Genomic DNA, 19601 nt, shown 5'->3' on the forward strand with positions numbered 1-19601 from the left:
TCTCTAAGCATTATAAGCTATACTTGCTCTACCACAATGGAGCTGGCTGCCAAAACATGGAATTACTACAGTGTGTCTGCCTTGTTTGCAAGCTTTTCCTAAACCTCATGTCTTTTAGAAAATTTACTTGGTTTAATGGACCTTTGGTGCAGTTCAGTTTATCAATTATTGTGCTGTTTGAAGGTGGTATGTTGTTATTTTGTTTTCTCTGAACATCTTGGCTAGTTTCAGGTGAATCTGCATAGGCAGCTGATGGTCTATAAAATCAGGTGTGAGAACAGGTATAGACATAATGCCAGACTAGATGCTAGCTCACAGATCTGTGAGCGAGTCGTTTGCTTGCAGCTGTATTTACTGAGCTGGAATATCAACTTTGGAGTTTAGTATTAAATGTCGTTATGCTACATGGTTGTAGTTAATTAATATTTTACTACATTTAAATAGCTGATTAAATCTCTCTTAGCAAAATACTTCCAGTAGTCAGTACTATGTCATTCAGTTCTCTGGTAAAATCAGTGGTATGAGGAAACAGGTTTTTTCATTTTATCAAATATTTTTATAATGTAAAGTTACTGTGAGGAAATTACTGCACATCTGATTCAGAAACACTGAAGTCAGGTGGTTTCTCTGCAAGCACTGAGGCAGCGACGCTCCCTGTATGTCCTCCAGTACCCAGAATAGAAGCCAGTGTTAATGGAAGATGCTTCACTGGGTCCATCCGGACCAGTACTGTCTTTGACAGTAGCTAAAGAAGATGCTGTTTGAGAAGAGTTTAGACAAAGCTTAGTGTTAAGGACCCCAGTTTTAGGGTACTTCATTATCAGTGAAATGAAAATGAACATATCACTGGGTAACACAGGGCACTATCATTCAAACACCTTTGTATTGCTTCATTTTTCAAGTTTTCAAAGGTGTGAGAGATATTACCCCAGCTACTAGCAGTTACCACACCTGTTTTTGTTTCATCATACAAGGGGCTGGCTCTGTTCTGTAAGCCACAAAATAGCATTTTGGTCTTTTGAAGTGTCTTCTGTATAGTAATTCTGTATAGTATTCTGTATAGTAATTTGGTTTCCTTTGCACAGTCTTGGAAGTACTACAGTGGAAAAAGGATTAGGAATTCCATGTATAGCTGAGTCCCCCTTATGCAGCTTCAGTTAAGAACAGCCTGGTCAGTTTTAAAGAAGAGACATATTGATTTTATTCAGACCCTTGAACCACTTGCAAATGTTTCATCTTCACATAGCTGAGATAAATGGAAACTAGTAGTGTAAATGGTAAGAGTTCCTATTTCCTTTTCTCTTGCCTGGAAACATTCACTTCTTTTACTGTTTATAAAGGCAATGTATCTTAGTCTGCTGAATATCAAGATCTTTTGGTCTAAGAAAATTAAAAAGAAATCTGGAGAAGTTCTAAAGATTGCTAGAACTGTAACAAGCAGGGTACATACATGAAAGCAAGGTATCCCTATGGAGGGAAGCAGAAAATGTGCCATTGCAGTGGGAGGTAGGAATGACTGCTGTGATTCTCAGTGCCAGTAATGCAGGGGTATAAAATGCAAAATGAATAGAATTGAAAATAACAAATTAAAAGACCTTTAATTTTTCCCGATTAGTGCAGAGTTTATTTTCACATTAATTATGTAAAAAATTGTGATTCTTACTGTACTGAAAAAGTGCTAATGAAAGAACTTTAAAGATGTATTGAGTAGCTGGAAAAATTTTTACTGCTGTTTACTGAAAACTATGCGTGAATAGCATAGCATTTTCCTAACTTTTCTTGACTTGTTAATTTTATGCATCTGTCAAAGTTTCCCATTGACTTTTACATCTCTGCTCCTAACACCAGGGAGGGAAGAAAAAGAAAGCAGGTGTCTATATTTTTTCCTGCCTTGTGCTTGGTAATTTTTGGTAATTGCTGTTTTGTCTTTTTTTTTTTTTTTTAACTTCCTGGTCCCTCTCAAAGTGCAGCAAGGTCCCTTGTGCAGAACAGACAGATTGCTTCCATTTTACTTGACTGCACCTATATTTTTTTACTTGTGTGCCCTACAGGAATGCAGGGAATTCAAAGGACAGAAAAAAATCAAGAAGATTGTGCACTGACCTAATTTAGACCAATAAACTAGACGCTTAAAAATCTATGAGAATCATTTCGAGGAAGAATATTGTAATACATGCCTGGTTATTCTCACAGTTATCTGAATTTTAATTTGTCAGTGCTCTAGCAGTACTGACAAAAGTGTAATTTAACCATAAGACATTGATCGTAACATGCTACAGATTGTTCCAATACTACACATCTTTCCAATTTTACATTTCCTGTCATAGCCTTTAAATACGTCACACTCATTCTAACTAGTGCTTTGCAAGTCATTTAATAATTAGTGGGTAGTGGCACAACAAAAAAAACCAGAAGCTTAAATTCTTGATTCTAAGCTCTGAATTTGTTACTTCATTTCTGATTTATAAGAACTACGTGAAAGGACAGTGCACAAGCAGTCCTAGAGAATTTAAAAATTCTGATCTCTCCCTAAATAGAAACTGAATATCAGAATAAATGAATGTTATGAATCAAATCAGCACACAGAGGTGGTAAGCATTCATCCTTTGAAAAATGATGCCTTCTGTTAACTAGAGTCTGCCTGGCAGAGTATGCAGCACCGCACACTCACCAAAGTGATGGAGAAAACCACGCTGGTTTAGGCCAGCTTGTACATGTGGTCATTCCCTCACAGCATCAAATGGCCACTACTTGGCCTTTTTATCTACTGAGTGAAGAGAAAATTTTATAACTTCAAAACCTAAATGGAGTCTTGACTAGTCAATGTTTTTGGCTTTCTTGACCATCCAAGTCCTTTTTGTGATCCAAAAGAATAGGCAGAAAATGTGAAGGTTACTGATTTATATGCAGTGCTGTGCAAAGCAGTGGATAAAACAAAAATGAATTGGGCTCTTAGGATAAGTAAATCAACTTAATCATTTAAGAAAAATAACTCATTATTTCCTTTAACAGGAGCAACATTAAGTGACCTGCTGTGTAAAGGATTGTTTTTAGAGTAAGCATCCTACTGGGTCACAAAGCCTTGTTACAGGAATATGTTTAATGTAATTGTTTCTCTGCAGTCATTCCAAGATGATGAACATTTTAAATATCTCTTAAAAAGCCAACCCCTGGGTTATGTTCATTAAATTGTGATGAAATAATCATTAATTTATACCATATCTGTATTACGAGGTTGGTGGAGATGCACCACCTGCACCAGGAGGTATTCACTTGTAGTACCTTTTGGAGGAGATGTGAGAGGAAAAGCTTTTATCATTCAAACTAGAAGGGTATCTCAGGTAGTCAACAACATGCAATAATATAATACAAAGTTGGTTTTTTTGCAGGAAAACATACGTTTGGTTGCTTATATTTACCATGTAAATGTAAGTTGTCAACAGATAGAAAGTTTTGAACCTCTTTGGATAATCCTTTCTAGTAATAAACACATTGAAGAAGTTAATTCTTATTTATATGCTATTGAAAATTATATACTATGAAGACAAATAGGTATTCCTTTCAAATGTTTGCCTTTCTTGTTTCATCAGGCTCATCCACATTTTTATATATTATTACTTCTCTATCCAATCAATCCACAACAATAAAATCTGCTATACAATTTGGTCACAAAAGTAGCTAATTTAAATAACGTTAAGAACTGCTTTTATATTAAACTCTTCTTTCTCAGTTTATGCAGGGTTTTGACTCTGACTTTATGCTGTATTATATATGAAATAGTATGGGGAGAGGTTTGATATGGTGCTAAATTATTTATATTCTTGCTGCGGTTTCAGAAATAAATTGCAAGGATTATACCCAGAATAGAATCATATTTTTGGCAGAAGAATAACTATGTAGGAGCCCATTATTGTCTTTGGCTTGTCTCATGTATCATGCAACAAGTCTGTTACAAATGATTAGTGTCTAGCTTAAGGTTTGTTCTCTGTTTGTAGCATTTCAGACCTTCCTTGGGAAAGATGACGTGTCTCAAGAAGTCGAAGAAGTTCTGGCAGAGAGTCGAGTCCAAAGGAACACCAAATTAGTGTCAGTGCTTCAGCTCCTTAGAACTCGTGCTGTACGGTGGCAAGTCATCACTGTGATAGTCACCATGGGATGCTACCAGCTTTGTGGGCTAAATGCAGTAAGTGTCCTTCAGACCGTTGCATCTTATTGCATATTGTTGCTGCTGAAATAAACTGCAAATGTGACTCCTCACTGTGATTGTGCATTAAGGGATAATTCAGCTAGGATTGTTTTGTTTTTCTTTTTTTTCCCCCCACAGAGTTAATCAATGATGATAAGTGTAAATGCCCTTGATTACTAAGGTAGTAGTAGTTACTAGTTACTATTACTAGTTCAGACTTGTCTCAGGTATCTGTATAGCCTTACAAACCTTAATAGGAAGTATTTTTTTTCCAAGATCATTAGAAAGATTGGAACTCTAGTATCAAAATATTTTTTTAAAATTTTTTTAAAAAGTGCTATGAGAGAGCCAGATTTTTCACACTTTAAGGTGAACTATGAAAACATTTGTATAGGTAAGGTATGTTTGTTTTGTTTGGTTTCCCTAATTATGAGATTTCAGTGCTAATAAGCCATTTTGTTCCTCATCGTGGATATTTTTTTGAGAAGAGAACTGAAATTAACTTCTGGAGAAGAGGAGGCTCAGGGAAGACCTTTCGTTCTCTACAACTGCCTGAAAGGAAGTTGTAGTAATGTGGTAGTTGGCCTCCTCTTTCAGGTAGCAGTGGTAGGATGAAAGGGAATGGCCTCAAGTTGCACCAGGTAATTTCAGGTTGGATATTAGGAAAAATTTCTTCTCAGAAAGAGTGGTGAAGTGTTGGAATTTGCTGCCTGGGGAGAAGGTGGAGTCACTGTACCTGAGGGTGTCCAAGAAACATATAGATGTGGAACTGAGAGACATGGTTTAGTGGGCATAGTGTGGGTGGCTGGTCATTGGACTCAATGATCTTAGTGCTCTTTTCCAGCATTAATTATTCTGTGATTTTAATCCAGACTCTCTAACGTTATTGATCACATAAGCGAAATAAAATGACACAGCTAAATTTCCAGGGGAAGAAGGTTTGGGGCATTGATGGATATTAAATAAGTGACAGAAATTGTCTAGTATTCCATGGCAGAGCAGAATCACGTTCTCATATCTTGTGCCTGTGTGTCAGGAGTCCAGACCAAAAGGAAAGCTGGAGATGTTTTAAAGTATAATTTAGTGCCTCAGAAAAACTGTTTTTGTTTTGACCTGTGTGTTGAGTTAGCTATTTCAAGCCTTATCTTTGTTTTCTTTCTACTTTATTTCTCCAACCATGTTACACATGATAACATTATTCACATTAAATTTACATTCTGAAATTGATTAACTGGTTCATCCAGAAACAAAAAACGAACAGCACAAAAGTGAATGATGAAAGCCATTAAGGGAAGTATTGGAACACTTGAATACAAGCTCAGCTTCCTTGTCTCTTCTGCTTGGCTTTCCTGACTGACCTTGACAAGTCACCCAAAGCTCAGAAAATAAAGGAGAGGTACAGATGTGTCAACCTGGTTCTTGGTTTATCTAGATGTGTCCAAAATCACTTACTGGGTGTGAGTCACTGTCAGCAAGTTTTCACTAACTGCAAAAGCATCTCTTAAGTCATAGCTCTCACCCTTCACTTTGTCTGTAGTGCCCCGTTAGTCAGTCTGATCTTTTCAATAATCACCATCTGGACAGGGCATATGGGAAAGCTGGACCTCTTTCAGGCAAGTCTCTCAGGTCCCTCTCAGGGGAAATTACCAAATGGCAGACTTCTGTAGTAGTCCTGCTGGTATTTGTGTACATTTATTCAATTTTAAGGCTTCATTAAAACCAACTTGTTCAAAAACAGTACAATCGCCAGCTTCCATGTAGAATAGAAATCATGGTGAAGCCCTGGTCATATTAATCTATTCGATTATAACAGAATACCAGACAACCTGACCTCAATTGACAACAGTAAATGAATCCATATTAGTGTCTTTTCACCTGATAAAACGTAACTCTGATGCATAGCATTCATAACATTTATATTCCACCATTATATCTTGGTTCTAAAGCAGAATAAAACCACAGAGAAGTTGTAATTAATTGACTGCAGATTTTCACATTGCAGTGAAGTACAAAATGAAATCTCACACCTTCTGTCCAGAAAGCAACATTTTATGTCATGTCTCTCAGTGTCTTCTTTCTGGTCTTTCCTCTGTTATTAAGTATCTCTGAAGTGTTCTCTAACACCATGTAAATTTGCTTTTTTAAGTGGTGTGACTCTGTATTCTTGTATCCTATTGTTCAAAGTGAGTTTCTTTGATTTATTCCTAAAGTGAATTAAAGCAAATTGAGTTAGAGCTCCTTGAAATTTTGTCTGAGTCCAAGCAGAAGTGTAATGGTGCTGTGATTAATCCACTGAAATTCATACCTGCTCTTCACTTGCCATCTTGCCCAGCTCTCAATACCCCAGGAGCACTCAGTATTTCAATATCTGGTGTCTGGCAGGTGAGATACTTGAACTGAATGACAAAGGCTTGTATTCCAAACCACAGTGATTAATAACTCATTCTCTTCTCTCCCATATAGATCTGGTACTACACAAACAACATCTTTAGTGAAGCTGGAATCAACAGAGAAACAATCCCATATGTTACTTTAAGCACTGGTGCTGTAGAGACCCTTGCTGCTGTTTCTTCTGTAAGTAAGATTAAAGAATTCATTAACATGCTTAATATTTAAGTTACCAATTTTATTTCCTCATGTAGGTTAAAACATGGCCAGAATAGTATGTTGAAGATTAAGTGTAGTAATTAATAAAAACAATTGAGAATGCTATTTCTGGATTTAATTCTAAATCCAATTGTCCTCTGTATGAGTGAAGAGGAGGAAGGTCGGAGTGCAAGGCCTAAAGCACCATAAGTGAAACTCATTACTCAACCAGAGTGGCTGCTGTAGTACTTTATCTCAGAGCCCTCCCATGTTCCTGCCGGAAAGGAGGCAGTGTTGTTAGTGAAGTCTTGTTCAAAATACAGGAGGATGCATCCAGTGTGGACTGATGAAACAGAAGTATGTCTTCCTGGGCATGCTTTAATGACACTTCCTATGGTAATTTATGAACTATGAGGGGAATTCTTCAGCCATTTAAAATAAAGGAGTAAATGTTTGTCACCCAGATCATTGGGAAGAACAAAATTATTCCTGGAGTTAAATTCTGCTATCTCACTTACTGGGAAGAAGCACCATACTTTCATAATACATGAGCTCATCAATAGGTAATGTAATTCTACTGTGTGCTGAACATAAAAGAAGGTGTTAATAGCTAAAATTACCCACAAATATTTCCTTTTTTTTTCTTTCCTGTTTCAAAATGGGAAAGATGGTTAGGAAAACAGATTAAATGAGCAAATTAACACTGAAAATTTCAGTAGGTGACTACACCACTGGTTGCTGAAGGAAATTCATTTCTGTTTACACTGCAATAAATAAGAAAAAAATAGACAGGTCTTTGGAATGGAAAGTTGCAAAGGAGCAAATACTCTTTCCTTTCCTTGTTAGATTTCTTTTTATCTTCATATATCTTACACCAAGTGTATTTGCAAAATATTGGACACAGCAGACAAGCATTTTAAATGTCAGAAGGATGACATTGGCAAAAATCCTTTCCAGTGGCACAGCAATTGCTTATGACCTACAAAATATTAAACTAAATATATCTATCAAGTTTATTTTCTGGTAGTCACAAGGACCTTTTTATTCTGATTTTTGTGAATTTCCACATTTTTTTTTCATAAACCATCACTTATTTATGTGTGTGTTTGTTTGTTTAAGGGACATACTTTTTAATATGGGGAGATAGTATGATATGGAAATCCCTATCTCTCACAAGTTCATGATACTCTGCTTTAAGATACATGTAAAAATTATTATTATTATTAATGGCAGCCGTTTGAGAGAAGAATACATCTATTCTGTGGAAAGAGATGACAATTGAATGGAATGATTTCACAATATTAAGACTGTTCTATTAATGGGGCCTATCATCTTCAGTTCTTCCTTGCTATCCATTTGTGGGGCTCATGCAGAGCACAGAGCATGGCTCAATAATGTTTGAACTAAAGAAGATCTTAAAATATAGGACTTGTGGCCTGAAATTTATAAGATGAAATTCAGTGATGAAAGGTTCCCAGTGCTGCACTTTAGAAACGAAAAGCTTCATATGCACAAATATAAAGTGTCATGTGGAACTCTGTCAAAAGGCTTACTGAAGTCACAATCCATCATGTTTTTCATTTTCTTTCTATCTGCTTAGCTTTCTCCCCGACAGCAAAAGGAGCCGTACTGATCTGCACTGAACAAATCTGTTTTGACTGCTCTTATCACCTTACTATCTTCTAGCTGCTGTCAGACTGATTGGTTAATAATTTATCCCGGTGTCTGGGGAAGACAAGGGATTCTGTTTTCCTTCTCCATGTGCAATAAAAGATAGGTGCTCTCTCTGCCTAGATCCAGTGCTCTCAGAAATTATCATTGACTCACAAGATTTTGGGGATTTTCATGATTATGAAAGCCTCATTTTTATTAATAAATTTAGAGGTAGAAAAAGGTAGTCTCTAATCAGTATGCTACTGCGTGCAGATTTGAGGGGAAAAAGTGACCTGGCAATGAAAATATTTATGCAGCTCATCATCTGTAATTGTAGAAAGCCATAAATAGTTGCCTACGTGAGCAAACTGTTGGCTTCTAAAATTGCCTACCATGCTAATTTGTTTTGTCTGTATAAAATTTCAATTGTGTGAATTTGTAAATCATTTACAGATGCTTTGCTCAGTCCCAAGAAACCATTACTAAGCATTCTAAGAAGTGAAATAAAAAAAAAAAAATACCTAGTGATTCATTTAGAATATAAAACGCTGAATTATTTTAGATGCAACGAGTCACTAATTACTTGTTACAAATTTCATCTTCATTTCACAGTTTCAAATGTAAATGTGTGGAATCTTTATAGAGCAAATCTGTGAGCTGAGACGTGCTTAGATTTATATATTTGAGAAAAGTAATGAGAAAGAACAAGCAGTAGAAAAGAGATATTGACTAAGAAACTTCCCAGACGTGCTGGAGTGCATGTGGGCATATTTTCACTGCAAGGTGAATTGCAAATTATGATCCTGTTAAGGCATGCTGCCTTAATCCATAAATGGTCAATGTGATCATTTTTAGGCAAGGACATTATTCCTTCTAAATAGTTTTATTACAGTAGAGCTTTAGGACAGACAAAATTACATGCAAGGAATTAATGATGTAATGCCTTCCAGGAAAAAAATATCTTATGAAACACCACTCTGTAGATTTGAGCGACAGTCTGTTAGAGACTGCATTTCTTTAGTACAAATCTTTCTGCAGGATATATTCAGAAAATGAAAGTTCTGTAGACACAACTCCATGCTTTCAAGCTTTAAAAATGTTTTTTGAGTTATTTGCTTTCCTTTTTTTTTTTTTTTTTTTTTTTTTTTTTTCCAGTCTGTTCTATCTTCAGGGTATTCAAAAGCTAACATTAGAAAATAAAACACCAGCTATGATAGTCTATCATAGATCAAGGTCAATATCTAATCTATCTTTTATAATTGTGTGCCTGACACAAGACAGACATGGTATTTTTAATAAATAAATCATCGATAGTAAGAACTTTGCACCAAAAATACCACAGCTTATTGAAATCACAGAACAGGAATTAGTGGGTTTTTGTGTGCTGCCCTGAAAGCTGATCCAGTCACTACCAAGATGGAACAAACCTGTGTGTGGGCTGCATCTTGGTCAGGCTAGCCCAGCAGACATTCAATATGGAAACCATATTCTTTGAGTGGAAAATTTCTCTGTCAGGTGAGATTGTTTATGGATAGTTTACTGCAAAATAGAAACTTAGAAATCAGTTTCTTTGTTGATAGTGATCCCTACACTGGTAGCTACCAAGAAGCAGGCTTGGCATTCAAACAGGTTCTTCAGGGCAGTAGTAAAGGGTTGGAGTTGAAGAAGTGTTTGGGAAGTGTTTGGACTTGCCCTCAGAAATATGGTTTGAATTTTGGGAGGTCCCGTGAGAGCCAAGAATTGGATTCGATGATCCTTGTGGGTCGTTTCCAACTTGGGATATTCTGTGATTCTGTGATCTTGTCCAGCCATGGCATTAATACGGATTCAGGCGAACTGATGTGCCTGGGAAGGCATTTAAGGCTTGTGCTTATGTGATCAAATGTGGTGCTGTACCTTTAAAGTCCAGTTTAGGTACTGTTTCTTTGTTTTGCAATTGTATAATTCATACCAGAGGCAAAAGGATATAAAAATAGAAATCAAAAACCCATTTGTAACTCACAGTGTTCTGTTACTCTTCTTTTCTTGAATGAGTGATACTACACGTTATGTCATAAATAGACATGTCAGTGGTATAAATATGATTATCCACTTCAGCCCAGCTATTTAAAAGGGAAATAACATGGAGTTGGCATGTCACATTAAATCTGAATCTAGACATAAAGTTTTTCTCATATTTACTTGCAAAATACATGGAAAAGAAAGTATGGTTACTCTCAATGTTAACATAGAAATCAGACTTCCGTATAGAGCTGAGAAATGAAACAAATCTAATAGGGTTATTAGTATGATTTGGAGCCAGGAAGTGAGTAGGGAATAGTATTCATTGCCCTCCCATTTGGGCTGCAGAACTTGCTTACATATTCATCTTTCTCCCTGTCTTGTCTGATCTTTTATAATGTGATCTGCTTCCAACATGTCAGCCCCCCAGTATCAGCAGCTGACTCAAGTGAAAAGATTGACATTTGCTTTTTAAACTTTATTCACACGTGTTTCCTGTCAGACAAAAGAAAGTATCAGTTGCCTTATTATCAACAAACATTTTGGTTGGAAGGATTTTGGTTGCAATTTTTTTTTTTTAAACACATTTTCAGTAATTTAAGCTATGTTAATCACAATGACTCAGGGCACAGGTTTCTACAAATGTGTGTTTATGATCACACTTGCATATGTATCAACCTACTCAATTTGGCAAACAACTCAGTGTATTATCACTTGTAAAATTCACTTATGACTTTACTACAGCATATGCTGAATTCGTTATTATTTCATTTACTCTGCCAAGTAGTATATTTTTGTTACAAGTCTTCAATAGGTAAGAATTGCCAGTGGAGCATGCAGACTTATAAATACTTGAAAACTAGTGAATCATTTTTAACTTCCTATGAGTCATGGGCCTCTTGGTGGGTTTTGCAAGTTAACAAGTTTTGGAGTTGTATAGTCATAACCAAAAATGAAATTATTGTCAGTTTACAGTCCTATTTATGGCATGTTTTTTTTTTTTTTTTTTTTGGTTGTTTCTTTTTTTAACCAAGGAAACCAGATTTCATCTGAGGTTTTTTTTCCATCAAGAAAATGAGAACAAACAGCAGAGAAGTTTGAAATATTGATGCTTTATCATAACGTTTTTTAAGAAATGCTAAAAATTAATTTATTAATTAAAATTTAGTGAAAAATGCTTGATGGAATGGCTGTTGAAGCATCTGTGTACTTAGTCAAACAATATTTTAAGCCCCAATAAAAAATAGGGCCTTCTGAGAGGATTTTCTGATGCAGACTGGTTTTTCATGTTTGAACAACTGTGACCTGTTAATATTTCATGGGGTGGTTCTGCACCTGACTGCCTCTTTCCCCACAAAGACATTGCTTTCCAAGCATATATGCTGCCTGTTACCACTATACCAAAAATTACCACTGTAATTTTTGACCAGATAGGGAGCATGCATTAAATTGTTGCTCTTGCCTTTCACGAGCTTGACTCAGTCTAGTATCCCATTTCAGTTGTACTTCTATGCCTCATTTGAATCTGTTCCACAAGTAGTTGTGAGTGTTTTGGGTTGTGCGTATTTTGTTGGGTTAGAACTACTGATTCAAAAAGTATGACATGCATTTAAGTGAAGTAGAAGAGTCCTTATCTTTAAACTGGAAATAGAGTGCTTCTACCCATAATTGTTCAGGTTGATCACGTCTAAAGGAGAAGCCTTCTGAGTCAGTATACACCAGGTTTTGTAATGCTGTCAGTGTGATTTACTTAGTATCACCTTTGGAAATGAGTTAACAATTCCCAGCAAGCTGGGTACATCGTAGTATCCCAGTGAGTAAGTGCAAAAATAGCTTTTTACTTTCTCTAGAAGATGAAGTTGGTCCGTTCCATAAATCACAAGATATACCACCAGGAATTGTAATGATAAATTCTTTGAGGCAAAATCCGTAGGAAGTGTCCAGAAGCTGAAACATTCAAGTTCCTAAGAGCCATTGTATTAAATAAATGACATTGAATCTGCAGCATGATGAATGCTTGGGAAGCTTGGCTTCAGCTCAAGGAAAATTACCTCTGAATGAAAAAAAAAAAAAAAAAAAAAAAGAATTAGAATACATTAGGAAGTATTGTTATCTTCTGCAGATAGCACATAGGGCCTGCTGTAACTTTGTCTGTGCTTGGCTGCTCACAGTTAAAACTGGGGTTCCTCAGACCCACCTAGATTTGCCTAAATGTGCCCAAAATACTTACTTCAACATATGCAGGCATGAGTATATGTACAAAACTCTTTGGAGTCTTCTGTCGCTGGGATTTGCTTTTCTTTGAGCTTGACAACCAGAAACTGTCTAGCACTTTTTGCGTTTTGCTTTGTACATGAATCCTCTGTGAACCATTTTTCCTCTGAGAGAAATGTTCAGCACTCACTCCTTTTTAATACAAAACTCCACCAGCTGGTGTAACACCAAGATTGTTTAATAGCAAACACCAATTTATAATTGAAAAAGGGAATGTCATTTTTATGCCACATTATCTGTGCATCATCCGCTGCTGCACACACTGCAGAAGTCTCCATCTTCTGATGAACTCATCAGACCATTTCACATCCTTCATTTTTATACGTGGCCACGTATTTTCAGCATGGATTCATTAATCACAGTTGAAAATACTTGGCATCTTGTAGGGTCTTGGCAGTGCAGAAGTTGCAGTTTCAGAACATTTGGGCTCTGTGAGTGCAGTGTAAAATCTTAATAACATCAGAGGGAGTCTATTTTAAACATTGCTCTGAAATAAATTCTATTATGGAATCTGTGGAAACTGTCAAAATGAGTATATTCCCTCATTTAAGGAAATAATGCTACAGCTGACTGCTCACTGCGTTCTGCAGCATCACAATGCTCTGCGGTGTGGAAGACCACCTCTGCAGGCTGAGAGGGTGCTAAGTCCTAAAGCCTTTTCTATCAACTGCTGCTGAGGCCAGCATTGTGAAAGAGGAATTTCTTCCCTGATTGACTGTGCTTCCCTTTACCCTGTTTCTTCTAGATATTCACAATGCAATGGTGTGTGTTGTTGCAACAAACAAACAAACAAATAAATAAATAGAAGGGTGTTGCTCCAGATTTCATTTTATTTACTCAATTTATCTTCTGCTTGAGGGATGCCTGAAAGTGGGATTTCAGTCTCCAGTGCATAACTGTGACAAACAGTTGTGAAATTCTAACTCTAAGTTATTTGAAGTGAGAAATATTGAGCTTCACCAAATCATTTTATCATTTTCATTTCGTAATTTGTAATTATAGTAGTTGTCAGTGAAAGCAGAATATTAGAAAAATGTTATGATAGATATTAGTCTAATGACTCAGACTAGCAAAAAAAAGTTTCATGTTGCAGCTTTTCAAAAATCTATTTTCTTCTCTAACAGAAAAGTGTTCAGATTTTGTGACTATTTACAAAGGTAATTTATTTTCAGGTGTTAAATTTAAATTCAGAATGTGAATAAATGCCTCTTCTATAACCCCTTTTCTTTTATCTGGCTATTGAAATTAAAACTCCATCATGGCTAACTTCTTTTTTTAATTCAGAGAAACAGAAATTAAAAAACAATTGTAGATGAAGGAAAAATGATTTAATCTGTGCTTAAGACTATGTTATGCTAAAGACATATTTTAATACATAATTTTTAAACCATTAAAGTTCATTTTGAAAGACATATTGAATTCACCATTGAAATTAAGAAATAATTGTTATACAAAACTGAGATGTATTTTGTTTCAACATTTTGATGTATAAAAAACATTAAGAACATTATTATATGAATTTGGTGCAAATTTGTAGGTGATTCCATCAAAGCAGATTGAGTTTTCCCCTAAAAAAGTGAATAGCAAGAAAAAATTGAGCTTGACATCCTAACCATCATATTATTTTTATTTGGCTAAGGTACAGTCCTCTCTATTAAGAAATTGTTACACAATAAATAATGGATAGTAGTAACTTAGAAATCTGCCAAACTAATAATACTAATGTGGAATTAACCTGTTGCGTATTTTTCCATCTATATGGTTACATTTGCTCAGTAGGAGAAATGCATACATAAAAGTATTATCAAGTAATGGTTTTGGTGGTTTCACTGTTTTTTTTCCGAGCTCTTAAAAAAGGATGCCATGCTGATTTGTTTTTCCAAACAGGTAAGATTATGTAAATATAATTATGAAGACAATTATGAACACATATATGCTGTACATATAGCATAGCTGATACGTACAAAATATTCTCTATCGTTTTTATTTATTTATCTTATTTTATCATTTATCTTCATATTTACCAGAAGAGCATATTACATTCTCTGATTTCTTCAGTGGCTTATCGAGAAACCCGTATGTCTCTTGTTGTTTTCCAGGGCTTAGTTATTGAACGGCTCGGACGCAGGCCTCTTCTCATTGGGGGTTTTGGGTTGATGATTGTCTTCTTTGCAGTTCTTACTGTGTCTCTCACTTTGCAGGTACGGCTCCTATATATTTTTTGCTCTCTTTTTTCTGTTTTAAACAGGTTTCTTACATTTTTAATCGTTTTGATGTAAGGACTTAAGGTCTGTCTTTCGCTTGGCTATAAATTTGGTGGTTTCAAAATGCTGTGATCAGCTGTACCAGCTTTTGCATCAATTCGTATAATTCATTTCATGGCATAACATGAACTGTTATGAAGACAATTTTACCCATAGTTGGGAAATGTTATGTCCCGTTTTATTTTTACCTTGTAAAGAAGTCTTCTCAAGTTTACTTTCATACTGCATATTTTGACCTTATTCTTCTGCTTGGATGGTTTTTTGTTTTTTTGGTTTTTTGTTTTTTTTTTTTTTTCCAATTGTGAAAAGTTTCTACATTGAATCTTTTTATCAAGTTACATTTCTGATATTTTCATTGAATACATGAAGACCTAAGAGCAGATGTTCTGCTAAGGCTAAGTTTTCAGATGTTATTAGAAGTCATGTCCCTAAATATTTCAAATGGTCAAAGGAGGATAGATAAACCAATCTAAAGTCATTTTCCATTGTTTATCTTCAATTTTCATTGTCATGCTGTTTCCCTCAGTTTTTGAGTGCTTTTGGGATGTAGAAGTGACAGTCTGGAACAGTATGTTTTTGAGTGGTCTTCTGTCAAGCTGTTCCTTGCCTGATGTTGTTTCTGTGTCTTGACATTAATCCGACTTTCAAATGTTACTTCTTGGTTAAGAAAAGCAGATGCATGCAGCAACATGATAGAGTTTTATTTGACTTATATGTATGTGTAGCACAAGAAAGCTTTACTTCACATACATGTCATGACAGTAAGACTGCTCTCCAGAAGAGAGCTTTTATTGCAAGGTTTGTAAGTTGACTAAGAATTGCTAAATGGTTTAAAACACCGTTTGATGGATGAGGACATTCAGCTATTGGAGATCCCTGAAGTGTGAGTTCTATTTCACTTCTTTTCAGAAATGTCTTGGTCTGCTATAGATTAGAGATTGGATATTGCTCTGAACAAAGGACCTAGGGTTGATCTCAGGGCAGCTTATATCTCCTCTGTATTTGCACCTTCACTTTCTCAGTGCCCTAAGGGACCTTGGTTGTGAGTTCAGATGGGAACTCCAGAATGTCTAATTTTGGCAGATCTACAAATCACTTGCTCTATATTAATGCCCAGGAAGCTGTAATCATGTTTTGTGCATAAAGGAATAAGCCAGACTGTAAGAGAAAGCTGTCAGAAAATTAAAGTCATTATTTAATACTGAAATAAATAATAACCTATTTTAGCAAATGTGTTTTACACTGACTCTCAGGATGATACTATAGCGATATGTAACTTAATCAACTTTGAAAAAAAAACGTAAAATTATAATAAAAGGAGTATTCACATTTGCTGATGGAAAAAGAAATTGATAGATAAAGGAATGGGAATCTGTGAATTTCTCCTAACATAATAGTATTCTTACCAAGCATTAATGGAGATGGTTAAAAACAGTGTCCTGAAATCTCACTAGAAATCATGTACAGTGTTTCCAGTTGCCATCGTTTGGAGATCTGAATCAAGAAATATATATTTTGTAGTAAAATTAACACAGATTGCCTTGTGAGGAAAATAGATGATTTCATTTACAAGTCTGTTAAGGAACCATTTATATCTTGTTTTCTTGTCCCAGTAGCTGCTGCTTGCACACATGACCCTGCTTGTTGTCAAAAAAAGGTTATGACTAAAAATGCCTTGAGTGTGTTTTTGGTGTCTTTGTGCAGGCTCAGATAGTGCTGTCCTACTCAAAGGCAGCCTGTCATATCTAGACATCTGCCCAGTCTTTGTCTGGAGAAGCTCTGTGCATCATCACTGCTGCTCTTTTACACATCCAAAATATGTTAGGAGAATAGAAGTGCAGAATCTGTGTAGCAGAAGGAAAAACTCTTTTCTGGATTGGCTTGAGCTTTAGAATAAGAAGTAGAACTTAGAGTTGTGACTTCAGTGGTGCAGGAGATAGGCTAGTATTTCTCTATGGGATACAACAGAAAGCAAGACCTTCAATACAAATAATCTAATAAAATTCTACAGAAATGCTGTGATTTTCTAAAATAGTCCTAGACTAAATTCTGAAATAGGGAAGCATTCTGGAAAACACTATTAATTGTTTTGTTTTGTTTCAATGTTGATGATAAGTACAATGCACTTAATATTAATGTCTTTTTTTCTACCAGAATAATGTGTCTTGGCTTCCTTACCTCAGTATATTTTGCATTCTTGCAATTATTGCATCGTTCTGCATTGGACCAGGTATGTGCGTGTTCTTCTGTGTTAATCTGTATATCAAAGCCCAGGTATTCTTGCACTGAAAATAGTTGCTGATATTTTTTGTAATTTTAATGAAGTTGCTGTAATATTTTGGATCCTCATTTGGAAAAACTGAGGAAAAGTTATGCTACATTAGAAGAAAATATGGGAAATACTGGAATATTTCTGGGAAAACAGTTTGTTATTAATCTCTCTGTTTATTCCTCTGCATATGATAGTTGGTTGGGAAAGGGAAGATGCCTAACAGGCTTAACTAGGAACACATTTGAGAAGAGTCTTCTTGATCATTAATGCTCCCACTGTAGGGTCATAGTAAGGCTTCCTCCTTCCTTACCTCCAACTCTTCTCATAAGGCAAAGAGCACAAGCATTCTTGCAATCACCTTTTCCTACTCTATTAAAATCTCAGGTTCAACTAGACTTCTTGTATAACTGGTGTGTGATTTTTAGACTGAGAACTTTTTAAAAAGAAGAATTCTGTAGAACAGAGCTGCTCTTGCTGTTTCATTGGAAATCAACTATTGACTTCAAATTTCTCGGGTACTTCCCTTTCAGTGTTTTAAGTAGCTTAAATAAATTAAGTGCAGCTACTTGAAGCATCTTCTTTTGTTCCTCCTAGAAAACTCCGTTGAAACAAATTGCAATTTGTTCCATACTACAAACCAATTTTTAGAACTTGCACATCAAGACATTCTTATGTGTTCTATTTTCAGCATAGTAAAATTTTCTATATTTCTCCATAATAATTGAAATACAAATGAACTGGATGTATCATTTTTAATTTGTGAACTACTCAAGGTAATATAACACTTATTTTAAAAAGAACATGCTCTTGCAGACATAAGATTGTCACTTTATGTGAGGGAAAAGAGAGGAACTCTGTGTAATTGCCTACGTTTACATTTCTTTAAATACACAGAATGAAATACACTGAACATCTTAAGATCAGAATTGTTCTATAGCAGAAATGTTTCTCAGTGTTTTCCTCAGCAAGTCAAGTGTTTAAACATGACAGTGTGGTTAAAAGAGTAATCTTCTCAGTAAGATATATATACAAGGATGAAAACATCATTCTGAGATTCCAGTATAAGAAAGTTTCAAGTCCAAGGGATTTCCACAGTTTTTCCAGTTTCAAGTATGTCATGCTGCAGCTGGTCATGCAGCTACAGATTACTGTCATACACCCTCACTGCCCAGGTAGTACTCATCAGTGACCAGCTTAGCTGCCTGTACTTATTTCTGTCCCAGTGCATAACAGAGTGCAATTTTTTTTTTTTTTAAATTAATTAACCCACATACAGTTACACAACATGTTTCTATTTCCATAAAGAAAAAAAGGACATCACATCGTTATTCCACAATAGAACAAAGAAAGCAATGAACTGCCTGGATTAAATCTTATCTATCTTAAAGATTCTGTTAGGTCAGTAAAGGCTGGCTTATAGAAAGGAGAATATCATTACTCACAAGTTATGTACTATTTAATTGATCTACGAGGACAACGAAATGAACTTACGCTTTTGGGTAAAAAAGGTAAGATTCAGTCCAGCCAGGTTTCAAAAACTTCAACATTTGTCATTTGTGATGAACTGTAATGCTGCTTTGAAACATTTTGGCAGTGTGCCTAACGAGTTTGCAGGATCTCTTTTGGGGATTTTACTTTCAAACTTTGTAAGATTTAAATAAGCATTGAATCATGCATGTCTTATTTATGAACTAAAACTATTCTTACTGGTTTCAGTGGAACAAATTCTGGGTAAGCAAAAATGACTTGTGAGTAAGGATTCTGAGTCTTCAGTTAATACACAATGATTTTTTTTCAGTTTTGAGTCATCCTGAGATATAGTTTTTAAGATTTTCATAATCTTCCATAAATTTGTTCAATCTTTAGCTAAAAGTGTGCAAGATTTTATCATCCACACTAACTTTTGGCAAAGAAATCTGCTTGTCTATTGCCTGCCAGATACATCACCACATTCTTTGTTAGGCTTTATGTGATGCCCTCTAGATTTTCCATTGGAAGGAATGGAACACACGGCCTGCTTTCTTCCTCTTCAGGTTTTTGTGGTCTGGTAGACTTTTAATCTTTTCCAGATTGAATAGCTATTTCTTACTCTTTCCTCTCAATGATATTTTAAGACAACACCTTCGCAAGAAAATTTAAAATGAAATATCTGATATTCTTCTGTAGTAGTTTGGTATGTTTAATGAAACAAGACTAAGACTCAGAAATAAAATTTCCACCTTTTTGCTCATTAAGTTTTTTTCACCCCAGAAAATTAACATATTTTTATTTATTAAGTTGCAAATTTTTAATATTTTAACCTTTTGTAGAAGGCTGAGCATCCTTTGTTTGTATTGGTAAAACAGGTAATATTATCATGGTATTG

At 35.4% G+C, this 19601-nt stretch overlaps 1 protein-coding gene across 1 annotated transcript in view; it reads left to right on the forward strand.

The window, feature by feature from the left end:
• The window catches only part of SLC2A9 (solute carrier family 2 member 9), an 85579-nt gene that overhangs the window by 35787 nt on the left and 30191 nt on the right, over positions 1–19601 (forward strand). Inside the window, exons 7-10 of the mRNA XM_031588379.2 lie at positions 3996–4183; positions 6650–6760; positions 14800–14901; positions 17119–17194. Of these exons, the coding sequence (XP_031444239.1) occupies positions 3996–4183; positions 6650–6760; positions 14800–14901; positions 17119–17194 (477 nt within the window). The remainder of the gene's footprint in view (positions 1–3995; positions 4184–6649; positions 6761–14799; positions 14902–17118; positions 17195–19601) is intronic.

This window comes from Phasianus colchicus, chromosome 4 (assembly GCF_987193195.1).
Source record: "Phasianus colchicus chromosome 4, bPhaCol1.hap1.1, whole genome shotgun sequence".
Lineage (NCBI taxonomy): Eukaryota > Metazoa > Chordata > Aves > Galliformes > Phasianidae > Phasianus > Phasianus colchicus.